This window comes from Mastigoproctus giganteus, chromosome 3, assembly GCF_048544385.1.
Source record: "Mastigoproctus giganteus isolate SK-2022 chromosome 3, ASM4854438v1, whole genome shotgun sequence".
Lineage (NCBI taxonomy): Eukaryota > Metazoa > Arthropoda > Arachnida > Uropygi > Thelyphonidae > Mastigoproctus > Mastigoproctus giganteus.
Window position 1 is genome coordinate 190,123,522 of NC_143577.1, and position 14,645 is coordinate 190,138,166.

Here is a 14,645-nt window from a genome sequence, read left to right on the forward strand (position 1 = left end):
GCGCAGTTCCTTGTGTCTCGCTTGAACATGAACATCCGTGGAGACCGTCGTCTGCCATAGCCTTCCGAGCTAACATCCGGCATATAATCAATGTGGATATTGACCTTGCTGTTCCTACGTTGTATTGGGTCGTTAGCTGGAACACTGTGCTGCGTTCTAACTGTGTTACGAAACACTACACTCAGATAACACATGGCTGCGTAGTCGACGCCCGTAATGTCCCACTTGTTACCCTTTGGTTGTTCGACCGCTAATGAGCCAGTCACAGTAGACTCGTGATGATGGAGCACATACAAGTAATGGACATAGTGCGTATCTCTCAAAGGTACCAGTGCTCACCCACAAAACCGCGTGAAAGTGTCACAGCGAAGAAGTAAATTTTCCTAAGGCCAGATGAGCGTGTGAGTAGTGTAGGTACCGTGAATAGAGTGCTGTTCTGTTGCTCATCTGGCCACTTAGTTAATTGTGGTCTCATCACCTGGAAGGGGCATTCCAGAATCTGCCCACGGCAGAAGTTGCCGGACCAGGTCAGTATAGGGTCACCTGTCGGAGCCCAATCCCCCAGCAGATCAAGGAGGGAAAGGATTCAAGGAATGAACTCGTGTATAGAGAAGGAGGAATGAAAGGGGAAAGCAAAGCCGGAACCTCGAGGAAGCAAGATCTCCAGGCGAGCAGAAGGGCAGGAAGCTACTAGTGGGAGAGCACCCTTTAGAAAGGAGGGAGAGGACAGCAAAAAGTCAGTCAAGTAAGAAGTGGAAAGGAAGATAACCGAAAAACAACAGGCAGCAATAAGGACCTGTACCAGGAAATCCTACGCCGAGTAGAGGGTCAGCAGGAAAAGGAAAAAAAAAATAAAATAAAAGAATAAATAAAAATAAATCAATAAAAAATAAAAATAAATACATAACTCCTAACTAGAAGGCTTTGGTAGGCCACTAGAGATTGAAGCTCGATAGAAGAATGTCTCTCTGCAACGCTAGTGCCAGCCGAAATATTAGAAATCCTATCCTAGATCGGGGTTTTAAATTAAGATGATCTCATGTTCGATGAAAAAAGCACGGACAGTTTCACGTTTTTTTTTTTTTTTTTTTTTGTTTTTTATTCTTGAGCTCTGCGGACCAGTGTCCGGCCAAGAGGTTGGAAGCTTCAGACCAGAGTCTCTTATTTTTCTGGGTTGCAATGTTGGTGTCGGTAGCAGCAGAAATACGAATGAAGGTAGTTCGCGTGTTCCTTCTGGAGCAGTGAAGGAAGCCACAATTAGCAATGTAGAGATCCAAGGGTAAATTGCCAGAAATGACCTGTAGTGCTGAGGTACAGGTAGTTCTGCAGGCTCTTGTGGATGGGAGAAGAAAGAGCCCTCATTGAATTCCATTAAGTTTGTTGGTGAAAGTGATTCTCTCAACCATCAGAAACTAGGCAGGGATCTCATATGAAAATATAGGGAGGAAACTGCAGAGGAAAAAAGCTTGAGATTTGTCCCCTTACGTCTCCGGTCTGTTCCAGTCACACGGGCCAGCATAGCCATGTATCTCTTGTTCTTGTCCTTGATATAATCGAGATGCGCCATGAAGGACCATTCGTGATCGAGAAGGATTCCGACGTATTTTATAGTTGTGTGGTTGCTGAGAAATGTGCCTTGAAGTCGAATGACGGGCGGCCTACTGATATGGAAGGCGTTTTTGATCAGCAACATTTTGGATTTGGTTAAAGGAAATGCAAGTTTTTGAGTCTCGCTTAGATCTGCAATTGGTTCAACGTTGGTGGCGGTGCGCTCAGCCACTCCAGGAAAGTCCTCCTCCTCACGAACAGTGTGGGGATGCTGAAACATTAGCGCAGAAGGACGCCTTTTAGACCTCTTCTTCGGAGTGTGTGGGGGAAGCTTTTTTTCCTCTCTAGACTGATCTACATTCGATGATGTAAAATTATCCGATTCCGAAACCTGCGGCATGACAATGATCGCCAAACTTCGTTTCCTATTAGCATCTGACAGCATTGCACAGTAAATGAAAATTGGGGAGTGAGAACTCTCACAGGGGCTAAGCAGCTAAAAGGTAATTTTCAGAGACGGTAATCTTCTGGCACATACAAGTAATTATGTCTGTTGTTATCGAGATACTCGCCCTTGCAAGTCATTCTCCCACAATCATTCCACTTTTTAGACACTCAAAAAACTGATCGCCACGTGTACGATCGAAAGTTTCAAACCAGCCCTACCCGAATTTGAGCCTTCACCACCACCACAATCAGTCCATTTCTACACAGGGAGTGTTGCTAATTCAAACCAAATCAGTGTATATACATACATACACTGTCCTACCATTGATATCCGGACACCCCTCCATGGATGGGAAAACTGGTCCAGTGCTAGTAAAACGTCACAGGACCTGTTATAATAATGCGCATTGGACTTCGAACAGACAACTGCAAAAGTGGACATCCAAGCTTACACGTTCAACACAATTAACAGACTTCCAACGTGGAATGATAGTAGGATGTCATATAAGCAAGCGTTCTGTACGAGACATCGCAGTCACTCTGGGATTTGCATACGACATCAGTAACCGGTCAACGGTTAGTGACGCCATACGCAAATGGCAGAGGAATGGGACTGAATATTCTAAGAAACGTCATGGCAAATCCCGAAAACTAACAGAACGGGACAAGAGAATTCTGCGAAGAACTGTGTGCCAAATCGTAATTTGCCGTTTTCTCAAGTCACGCAACCCCCAGTGAGAGTATTGGGACTAACGTCAGCACCACTACAATAAGAAGAACACTTCATTATATATGTTACAATGGTCGTGAAGCTGTTCACAAGCCATTGATCACCTCAACAAATCCTAGATGCTGATTAACATGGTGTAAAGAGTGCGAATGCTCGACTGTACAGCAGTGAAAAACAGTGCTATGGGTAGACGAGTCGAGGTTCGCACTCTACCAGTCTGATGGCCATTCCTGGGTGTGGCGAATGCCAGGGGAACAGTTCCTTCTTGATTTTATCGTCCCAACAATGAAGTGTGGTGGAGGCAGTGTCATGGTATGGGGCTCCTTTTCATGGTTTGGTTTGGCCACATTAGTTGTTATCGACAGAACCATATTATAAATTAAAATATTAAAGATTATAAAGTAGATATGTTAGTAATGAATATTAAAAGTATATAAACAATAATAAATACTCAATAGACTGAGTTAGCTTTGCATTAACGAAATCTGTATCCGAGTGGTCTGTGTAAGATCGTATAATTATACATACTTCGAGGGATTCAAAGTGGTTCAAGCCAGAGTGACTACCAATTACGGTAAAGGTAAAGTGCGGCCATTATCAACCCACTGCAGGATGGAAGCCTCCTCAACAATTCATGCTGAGGGAAATGGACCATAATCTGCCACACTGGTCCAGTGCGGGTTTGCAGATCGACCGTATTAAGCAGTCAGGGGCTTGAACCCCGGTCTACTCAAAGAGCGTGTGCTACTGCACTTCCGCTCCTAACCACTCGGCTACGGAGGCATAATTATATATACTTCGAGGGATTAAAAGCGGTTCAAGCCAGAGTGACTACTAATTACGGTCCTGTTTGTTATATTCTGCAAACATTGTGATCTCTTGTGATCATATGGTTGTCCCAGGTCACATGGTTATCCGCATTTGGAAAAAGCAACGTGAGGTACCAATATGGTACCTACGTGCAATGTTGGTGACGGCAGGCTCGAGGCGGTGGTGTTATGCCTGGGACTGTTTTCGTGACATGCCCTGGATCCTTTGGTCAGCATCATTGGTCAAGGGTTCAATGGGAACGCCTGCCATTTCTGACATAGCTGCCAGACCACCATGGCAACTATCAACACAATATTGCATCATGCGCGTGATCTTATTGATCGATTCCAGAGTTGATAGTTGCCAGTTAGTAACCTGTCAAGGCTCTGCAACTTGCTGACTGGTTTCAGGAACATAACAATGAAATCTCCGTCCTTCCAATTCACCGATCTGTACCCAGTTGAACATGTTTGGGATCTACTGGAAAAATATACGAGATTCGATGCTTTTACTGTTCATCTAACAATATGCGGGTATTACTGGACGCACTATGAAATGGGTACCACTACCACAGAACATCTTGAATCACTCTGTGGAGTCCATGCTAAGATGTGTACGTCCTGCTTCACAGCCAAAAGGTGGCCCTATTGGGTAGATGTTGGTAATGGCAAGCAAATCAGTGTAAACATCACGATAAAAAAATAATGATTGTTTAAGTAAACGTTACACTTTAAATTGTCACCTTCGTAATATGATGATATGTGAATATTCGTTAAGCATGATACAATTGTAAATAAAAAATGTCTAAACTATTTTCTGTCTGACCCTGCAATTAAAACAATGATACGGTCCCTTTCCTTCACACCCTGTGTAGAACTCCTGGGGTCGAATCCCTTGGTTAGATGAAGACATTTATTTGCTTTTCTCACATCGTGGATACGCTAGTTGGTGACCAACGAGGATCATTGGTTTTATTTCTCTATAAAACTTGGATTTTGTTACCCAGCAGACGTGTGATCACATAATAAAAGCAATTTACAGACCGGATACATTGCACATGTGGATGTCTTACTGCGTTAGTTTTCTCAGTGCAAAATTAAAACAATATATTAGCATTGTTGTTGTAGTAGGGTTTTAGGAGCATCAGCAATTAAGGTCATATTGCACTGTGTATAGTCTGTAAATTGCGTACGTTCTGTGGTCGTTTTTCTGTTTTCTGGAGAAAAAAACCATTCCACCCTCACCTGAGACCGACTAACTCAGCCAACTTTGGAAAAGTTTTATAAATATTTCCTCTGTAATCGACGGGACTTGAACTCAGGTCCTTTCCATCCCGTTTGAGATGGATGGAGATTCTACCAACTGTTACCTACGAGGGCTGGCCAGTCCTATGTCAAACATATACCTGACAGTTGTAGATGGTTAGCACTGTTGTTGTTGTAGACAACAACAGTGCTAACCCTATAATAGTCACGTATATGTTCGATAGCTTTAAGTAAAAAGTTTCCTGAAATGTAATTATTAATAACAAAGAAGAGATCTACTTACTGGAACAACTTCAATGACTCCTGTTGCAAATAAAGTGCCTTTCGATACACCATAGCGTTTACTGAAAGCAACATTTTCCTCAAATTAGGTAAAAATGGCCTGATGACAAAGAGTGAGTAAATTTTCAGTTTTTCTTCCATTGCATCTTGAAGGAAATTACGTTCGGGATGATCGAGCGAGAACCTTTTGCCAAACAGAAAAGGCGTATTAGTTACAGAATTTGTTATAAATTTCACAATGTTCACTGGCTTGCCTTCCTGCTCTTTCAGTTTCTCCATAAAAGCAATGATTTCTTCCTGAATTTCAAAATAGTGTATCATTAGGAATTAAGCAAAGATAAAAAAAAAAACATTATAAAGTAAAGAATGTTTGAAAGAATGCTAGAAATACATCGTAAGAAAATTAATCTATTTCATCGGTCTATTTTAATCGTACTGTGGATGTAATTATAGGTGGATGAATAACTCTTATTAAAAGACTAGTTTTAAATTTGAGAACTACTGTATCTCTCAGTGAATATGGTTTGTTCTCTATTTTGCTATACGCTTGCTGGATGAAAAACTTTTGTTTAATGGAAAATGATTATATTAATAAATCGCATCATTGTTAAATTTATTCAATAACACTGTAAATGATCCTAGTTGACACTGATTATACACGAAATGTGATTTAAAAAAGGTTTTAAAGTAGAAAAAAACAAATAAATTAAAATAAAATCCTGATTTGTGTTATGCCCGGTTACTATCATTGGTTACGTCCGGTTACGTCATACTCGTAATGTAATTTATTCTTCCTCTAAAAGTGTGGATACCTTTATGAGATTCTCCTGAGACGGACTGCTCATTCCTAAATCTTTCAAAGCATTCATTGCAAATTTTCTCTGTTCAGTCCATTCTTTCCATTCAGTGACTCTAAGCCTAAAGAAAGCAAAACTGAAGATTAGATTATTTATTGTTTAATGAAATTTAAATACACACATATTATTATTATCCGTTATAGTAAAAGCCTTTAGAACAGAATCTAGTAATACTATTCGGGAAGTACTAATCCTGATAAACAGGATTAGAACTCATCGTGAGCGTTGTCTGCCCAAAGTGGGCATACTCAATGTTATAATATCCTTCCACAAAACAGACATTCGATACAATTCCATCAGAACCATATTTGGCGCTTAATATTCATGTTTTATGGTTGTAACTAACTTTCAGACACCGGTACACGAATTTGTAAATGGTAGAGACATCTACTGCAACTTTTCACAAATAAGAAATAGGTTTAAAGACATGACAGTATTTGCCTCTGAAAAAATTATACTTTAACAATGACAAATGCTGTTGACCCGAAATGATTTTTAATAAAACCAATTAATCGGAAAAATTAATGTTTGCAAACCAAAGAATTGTTTTATACAAACATTAAACAAACAATAAATATTATGCTGACATTTATGGAAAATATTTGGATCATTGTAACACTTAAGCCTGATGTTACGAGCATTACTAAGCATGTATCAATATCTAACTACAAATGCAATAACAGAATCTTGGGAGGGTGGAATCTGCGAATCTAAAATTTTATCCACAACTTACCAACAAACCCTTTCACCATTTCAAAGAGGCCCTCGTGAGTTCTGCCGAGTAATTCACGTTTGCTGAAAGCTTCTTTCACGGCTTTAAAATCTCCAAGTACGACAACCAGTTGACGTCCCAGATACAAACTAAGAAATAAAATTTTAATATCACAAATAATAAAAAAACAATTAAACAATTAAAGAACATGCCAAAGATAGATTTTATATCTATAGAGGAAGGAAAACTATGGCGATTTTAAGAACTGGTAATAAATAAATAAATACAGGGTGTCTCAAAAATACACGGCATAACTTCAGGAATGAGTTCCTCGTATGTAGACAATAAAAATATTTTATATCAACATAGTTCCCGAGTTATTAACCGGAATGTCCTATCTTCCGCAGGTGATTTCCTTCATCATAATGGGAAATGCACAGAATCTGGTGGTTTTCCATTCCGACCCTGTACTCAAATCAGGAGCAAGCGGATATGCACTTTATGTACGGTTTGGCGGACGACAATGCTCTGAAGGCTCGTCGTTTGTACCACGAAATGTTCCCAGAACAAAGATGTCCAGACAGGAAAACGTTTGAAGGTATCCATCGCCGCCTTTGTGAACCTGGAACCTTTACACCTCGTGCTGCTGACAGAGGACGACCAAGATCTACGATTTCTGAAGTAGAGGAGGATATTTTGGATGTTGTGCATGCCACTCATGGAATCAGCACACGCAGAATAGCAATGCAACTGGCTGTTCAACGTTCGACTATTTGGAGAGTGTTGCGAGAACATCAGCTGTATCCTTACCTTCTGCAACGGGTACAGGCCTTGTCACCAGCAGATTACCCTGCGCGAGTAATGTTCTGCCAGTGGTTCTTGCAGCAGTGTGGTATAACTCCTCACTTTCCTGCCTTAGTATTCACAGATGAAGTACAGTTCACACGGGACCGAATCCAAAACTTTCACAATCAGCGTGTATGGGCTGAGGAAAACCCACATGCAATTCTTCCATCACATCATCAACAGCGATTCAGCCTCAACATCTGGGTGTGTTTTTGGTGATAAGTTATTTGGGCCCCATGTACTTCCAAACAAACTCACAGGGCAGGCGTACAGAAACTTTCTGGTCGGTGGATAGGTAGAGGTGGACCAACTGCCTGGCCTCCACGCTCACAGATTTAAACCCACTAGTTTTCTTCCTGTGGGGCCATTTAAAGTCATTGGTGTATTCGACTCCGGTAGCTGATGTGGAAATTCTCCGCAATCGAATTGTGGCAGGTTGTGAGACAATACGAAACATGCCAAGAATTTGGCATCGTCTTTGCGAGTCCATGAGACGACGATGTGAGGCCTGTATTCAGGCAGAAGGTGGACATTTTGAACAATTGCTATAAGATGATGTGAACAGTTAAGTGTCATGGACAGACCTTCAAAACTCAAAAACCAATCATATCCGGAACTATGTTGATATAAAATATTTTTATTATCTACATACGAGGAACTCATTCCTGAAGTTAATCCGTGTATTTTTGAGACATCCTGTATATACCATATACGAAAAATATCCACGTGATATCCACAAGCGTTTTGGAATGTAGTTAAAAGTGAATGTAAATGGTTGTTCTAAATAAGAGAGAGACTAAGAATCATACCTCATAATATTTCCGACATAATCGGTAAAATTCTTTATGAGGATATTTTGTGAGGAAAGGAAAGTAACCCAATATAGGCAGCCCTATCGGTCCTGGAGGCAAACGTCTATTCTTATATTTCAGAACTAAAAAGGCACAGCAGAGACATAATAAAACTGTTAGCGAAGCAGTAGTGTACACCACAAATCCTTTTCCATTGGAAACTGAAGAAGTTTAATTGTTTCCAGGCGACCTGGTATATTCACTGGGTTTTGTCCAATTTAACATCTTTCTGTGTGCAATACGATTATCTTCTGATGGTCCTAAGCAACTGTACAAGATTCTTCCACTAATAATAATAATAATAATCCTTCTCCTGCTCCTCCTGCTATTGCTATTCTTTACCTTATATATACCTGCTAAAAAAATAAATAAATAATACCAGCCCTTGGACTACATAACCATTTCTTTTTTTCCGAGAACTGTTTCGTTACGAGTTTATTACTAGGTAGAACAGGTCACAGCCGGAGGTGAGAAACATAATCGAAATACAGTCGATTCCGATTATTTGGGACACATCCGGACTAGTGCATTTGTCCCGATTGAGCGGTTGACCCAATTATCCGAAGTTTTACGTAAATAGTTAAAAATACAATGGACCCCCCCCCCCTTTACAATTGGTTCACTGTACAATCGAATCACGTTACGATGAACTCAACATAGTAAAATACCGTTCACTATACGATGTGCAGTAAGGGCCGGTCATTGTGTTCACGTTTGTGAACTGAATTTTAATTCTATTAAACAGCGATTCTAATTAGAGAAAATAGGAGGAATATTATCCACAGGCTATAAAAGTAAAGATATATTATGCACAAATTTAAGAAAACAACCTGAGGCATTAATTGACTTTGTGAAAAAATAAATAGCATTTTTAATTAACGACACGGTCTAAGGCAGTAGCGACTGTCCGAATAAAATGTTCTTTGGACGTTATGCAATATTTAGTTGTTAGTCTTTCGACATTATGGACAAAAAATCAGATAAAGTCATTAAATGATAGTAATGGCCAGATCGCAAGATGATTTTAATTTTTAATACACTCATATAAGGATGAAGAACGAAACAGTCTGAGAAAAAGAGGCACTTCGTTTTATTTTACTTTTTCAAATATATGTATATTATAAAAAGAATAATAACTATAAAAAGAAAAGCAAATGCTTAAATGTACAATGATTTAAACAGTTGGGTAAGCATAATGCGTATCTTAATTTATTAATAAAACGCGTGGTTGAATAAAGTATGTCTTAACATCCTGATATTAGTTATTGACTATAAATAATCATAAATAAACAATAAAGTTCGTTTCTTTTGGTCACGAGAAGTCATTTTATTCATTTATTTTACATGTTTAAGTTTTATAAAGAACGAAGGAGTTACCGACAATCATTACAACATTGGTGAATTAATTCTGAATTTAGAATTAAAACTAATAAATAAATATTAAAAAAAATGATACGTTTGTATTCACAAAATTATAGATGGAGCCACTTGAAAGATTCCATTTTGCTATATCGTATCAAATTACAGAAATTGTTTGTCTTCTCTGCCAAATATCATAAAGATAATCGGCGTAATGGTCTAATTGAGATAAAATACCGTAACGTAGTGCATTCGAACGAAATCATACGTAAACTGTGAAATCATTGGACGTATTTTAGTGATATTTCTGGTCGCACACAGTTCGAACTTAGCAGCAACATGTTTGAAATGTTCGCTTTCTCCCCTCTTCCGTTCGCTTTCTCCCCTCATCCGTTGTTGGTGTGTGTTGTCTTAATACTAATAGTATATTATATATGGAAAACATCATCAGCAAATCCACAGAATTATCCTCCTGGGCCAATAGGACTTCCCATTATAGGCAGCTTGCTATTTCTGCTGAGAGGGAAGCCATATTTGAGATTTCACGAGCTTTCCAAAAAATATGGCAAAATCTTCAGGTAATTCATTTCTTCTCCTCTTTATTTTCAAACTAAATAAATGGTATCAGTTTTATACTAATGAGCTAATTAAAATTTGAATAAAGTTAGATTTATTTGACAATTTAAAATTATTTCATTTAACAAACAATTGGAAATCAAAATCATTTGATATTACCTGACTACAGATATATTGAAACTTTCAAGTATTGTTTAATTCTTGCAAGTCCAGGTTTTCAATAAATACTGTTAATTTTATTCATTTATAATTTTAATTTTATGTGTCATGCTAAATTTCCACTTTTTTGTTTCCTTTTATTTTTGGCATTCCTTTCAGAAAAAGGTTCGCCATCGCTGTCCAATGTTTTCCGATACTTTTGTTTTAATAAGGTACACACAAATTAATTTTCTTATTTCTATAGCGTTTGATTGCTATTAATTTTCGCAGCATCCGTCTGGGACCAATGCGAGCGGTGGTTTTATGCGACTACAAAGCGATCAGAGAATTTCTGACACATCCAAACTGCTTAGATCGTGCACCATCAAATCATGAGCGTACAATTCCTCATGGTTTTGGTAAGTTATTTTTAAAGCTCTTGTGTAATCATAATCTAGTTATTTCTCAGTTCCTATGAATGACATTTCAATGTTCTCATCAATGCAGTTACTCTCACTGACAGTATAAATTTCCCAAAAACCGTGAGGTGTTTTTTTTTTTTTTTTTTTTACAATTTCTGTTGAGAGGAAAAACAATTTGTAGAAGAAACACCAGGAATTTTTCTACCCCACGTTCACTTCTGGTAACATACTTTTGAATGAGCGATACAACTTCTCTAGGTTCAGCTTGCTGAATGCACTCAATTATGGGCAGTTTGTAAATAATTCTGCATTTACATATATCGGCTGCTCAAGTTTTTTTCTTATCTGCTGAAAACATTCCATTTCTAGTTACGATTACATCTTTCGGTGCTCAGTCTAAACTACTTTCGAGGGTTTCAAACTCTTAAAAGTGCTTTACACTGCTAGTTTATCTCGGAAATACCGAGATTGCCCAATAAACAAAAAATGGGTCTGGTAATAATACATTTAGTTTAGTACGTGTATGGTTGTAGCCCGCCTCCTCTTGGCGTGGACGGATACTGGGAAGCAGCCTTCCTGGTAGTGGCCAGAAACAACTAAACAACACACACACACACACTGCGCAAATATAATCAAATAAAAATATTATATTAGGGTTACCCATAATTTAATACATAAACACGTATTTGTGTCTGTAAATTGTATATGTTCTCATTTCGATTTCCCTGTTTTTCTGTACGAAAAAAACCCATTTTCTGGGGGGAACCTTGCTATCTACGCCTGAAACCGACTAATTCAGCCATGGAGTGAAAAAAAAGCCCACTGAAGCTCCTCGAGTCATCGATGGGATACGAACCCAGGTCTTTTCCACCCGGTGTGGGGACGACGGTGACGATTCCACTGTGCTCCCCGCGCAGACACTGCTGAAATATAGCCTGCACTCATTTCTGGCCATTGTACAGAGTTTTGTATATCATCGCAGAGAACCATGGCAGAGTTGAACTAACGTTTAGTGGCAGCCTTACATAAGACACAACACATGTCCACAATAAACAAATAATGTCAATCGCGAATCCTGTGGCCGAGAATAGGTCCTTCACAAGAGGGGAATCAACGCAGGCTGACAAATCTTGTGCAGAGTAACAGAAAGACAAACAATAATAATGCCCATTTTGGTAGAAAAATAATAACTAAAGGTCCATTTGGAATTCAGAACTTATCGAGCCCTTTAAAGGACAGTGGTATCGTAGCAGGCAGCAGAACCGAATTACACCCTTGTAAGCAAAAAAATAAAATAAAATAAATAAAAAAAGGTTTAAATTGGCTCAGTAACACCAACATTGATCAGTGGAAGAGTGGAAAAATATTGGCTGATCTGTCGAATCTCTGTTCTTGCCATTTCACATTTATATGTGTACCAGAATATCGCGAAAACAGCTCAAGTTCATGTACGCATTATATCGGTGGTATAATGCGTGGGCAGTCTTAATGTGGTATACATCGGGTGGAGCAACAGAGAGATGCCAGTCTTAATGTGGTGTACGCCAGTGGAGCAACATTTAGATTCCAAAGGTTATCTGTAAATTGCTTTTGACCAGGAGCATTCCTTCATGGCTGCCGTGCGTCCATCTGCGAATGATTCCTTTCAGTACGATAATGTGCCAAGTCAGAAAACCGAATTGTACAGAACTGGTTCCAGAAACATGAGAGTGAATTCAGTCTGATGGGTGCCCACCCCATTCACCAGATCTCAGTCCAACTAAGCATCTGAGGGAAAAGGGGGAAACAAGCTCTAAGAAACAGATATCTACAATCATTCAGTTTGCATTTACTATGGGTGGCGATTGAGTTAACATGGACCAGGATTCCTGTGACACGCTTTGAATACCTCGTTGAGCCTGTGCCTCCAGGAAAGAGAAAGAGGAGGGTCCTACCTTATTAGGTAGAGGTACTTAATAAAGCGGCCATTCAGTGTACATTAGACATTTCCGAAATACTATGCTTTGTATAGGCAAATGTTTTTATTGAGTTGCATCAACCCTTAATCAAGAATCAGAATCGATATTGCAGTTCAATTTATCAATTTTGCTTAAATATATATTAAAGAAAGCACCTCCCCATCAAAAAATCCCACTAAATTCTTCAACTTCTCAATATTTTACAGTACAATTTTCACCATATTCTGCCAATTTTTGATGGTGTACATTAAGACCAAATGTATTATTAGTAAAGTAAATTTAAAAAAAAGCATTTTAGTACAATATTTTTTCTAATTGGATTATTGAACTTTTCTTTACATCTTGTTATTTTCTATTTAAGGATTTGCTTTAAAGAACGGAAAAGAATGGGAAGAACAGCGAAGGGTTTCGGTACATTTAATGAGAAATATTGGTTTGGGAAGATCTGGTTTTTTAAGAGAAGTTGAGGTTAGTTAATAATAAAAATAATATATTAAAGAAAGCATTTATTGATTTAATTGGAATTAGAGGAATCAATGAACTGTATAGCTAACTGGAAGATTTATATTAATGTCGATTTTACTATTATAATATACAAAGAATAGTCTTCAGACTAACTATTCTGTGCTCCTAAATGTTTTCAAAGTTCATAAATATACTATAAATAGTACATATAAGTATTGCATATTCATTAAAAAGTTAATAAATTAGCAAATTCAAATGTAACAATAGCTGTAATATTAATTTATACTTTATAAATTATAATATGCTCTCTGTGCTTAATTAGTACTATCATATCTTTTACTTTCAGGAAGAAAGTAAAAGATATGATATAGTAAAACAATGTATACATTGTTTTACTTTCATATCTTTTACTTTCAGGAAGACATCCATGAACTTCTGGAGAAGTTCCGAAAATTTAAGGGAAAACCATGTAATTATAAGGATTACATAACCATGGTGAATATCAACACAGTCTGGCTCATGGTATTTGGAAGGAGGATATCTTACGATGATCCAATATGGCCAGTGCTAATTGAAACATCCGAGACCTTCATGACGTATTTTGCAGAAGTATCGCTGTTGACTTATTTTCCATTTATGATAAAAGTCTTCAGATTCATGGGATGGATGAAATTTGAAAAAAAACTACACTTATTTCAAAACTATTGTGACATGGTGCAGTAAGTAAAATGTTAAGATATTTTTAATATTTGTATAACTCTTTGATATTCTCTATGTGTTCCTCATTTTTGGTTAGGACGTTGTATTCCTCCATCAACTTGGTTTTTCGTATTCATTTTCATTTATAGAATATTTAATATTAATATATATACAGAGAGATAAAAATAATTATTTAATCGAACAATGAAAAAGCCTAGAGGATGTCAGATTGAAAATATATGTATACATTGTTTTTTCATTATACGTATGGGTTCATTAGTTGGGCAAGAAGAGGATATTACTAGCAGAGAATACAAAGATGAGAGGGCACTGAATCCTGCTATCTGTTTAGAGCCAGCAGTGCCCTCCAATTGCACAATGAATATATGGCGAAGAATTATTTAGAGCAGATATTTTCATATAACATCATGTAATAATCCATTTAATAATCTAATGACTAAATGTAATCGGGCTCCATTACATCTTAGTAACGTATCATTGGTAATATGGGTGTTCAATTGGCACGTGAATAGCAGCCGCATTATTCTACTTCAATGTCAAAGTAAAACTGAAGTATCTCTTTCGCTGTAACCATCATATATTTTTTTCTGGGAACCGTCGATAAATCTACCACTATCTTCCAGCGTTAACTGTACGATATTCTGTCAAGGCCAGAAAAC

At 37.9% G+C, this 14,645-nt stretch overlaps 1 protein-coding gene across 1 annotated transcript in view; it reads left to right on the top strand.

The window, feature by feature from the left end:
• Positions 1 to 10,133: 10,133 nt before the first annotated feature.
• Positions 10,134 to 14,645, top strand: part of LOC150088507 (cytochrome P450 2J1-like) — a 47,289-nt gene continuing 42,777 nt past the window's right edge. The window contains exons 1-4 of the mRNA XM_090370201.1: positions 10,134 to 10,285; positions 10,713 to 10,840; positions 13,163 to 13,269; positions 13,684 to 13,985. Coding sequence (XP_090226327.1) covers positions 10,729 to 10,840; positions 13,163 to 13,269; positions 13,684 to 13,985 — 521 coding nt within the window. The 5' untranslated portion in view covers positions 10,134 to 10,285; positions 10,713 to 10,728. The remainder of the gene's footprint in view (positions 10,286 to 10,712; positions 10,841 to 13,162; positions 13,270 to 13,683; positions 13,986 to 14,645) is intronic.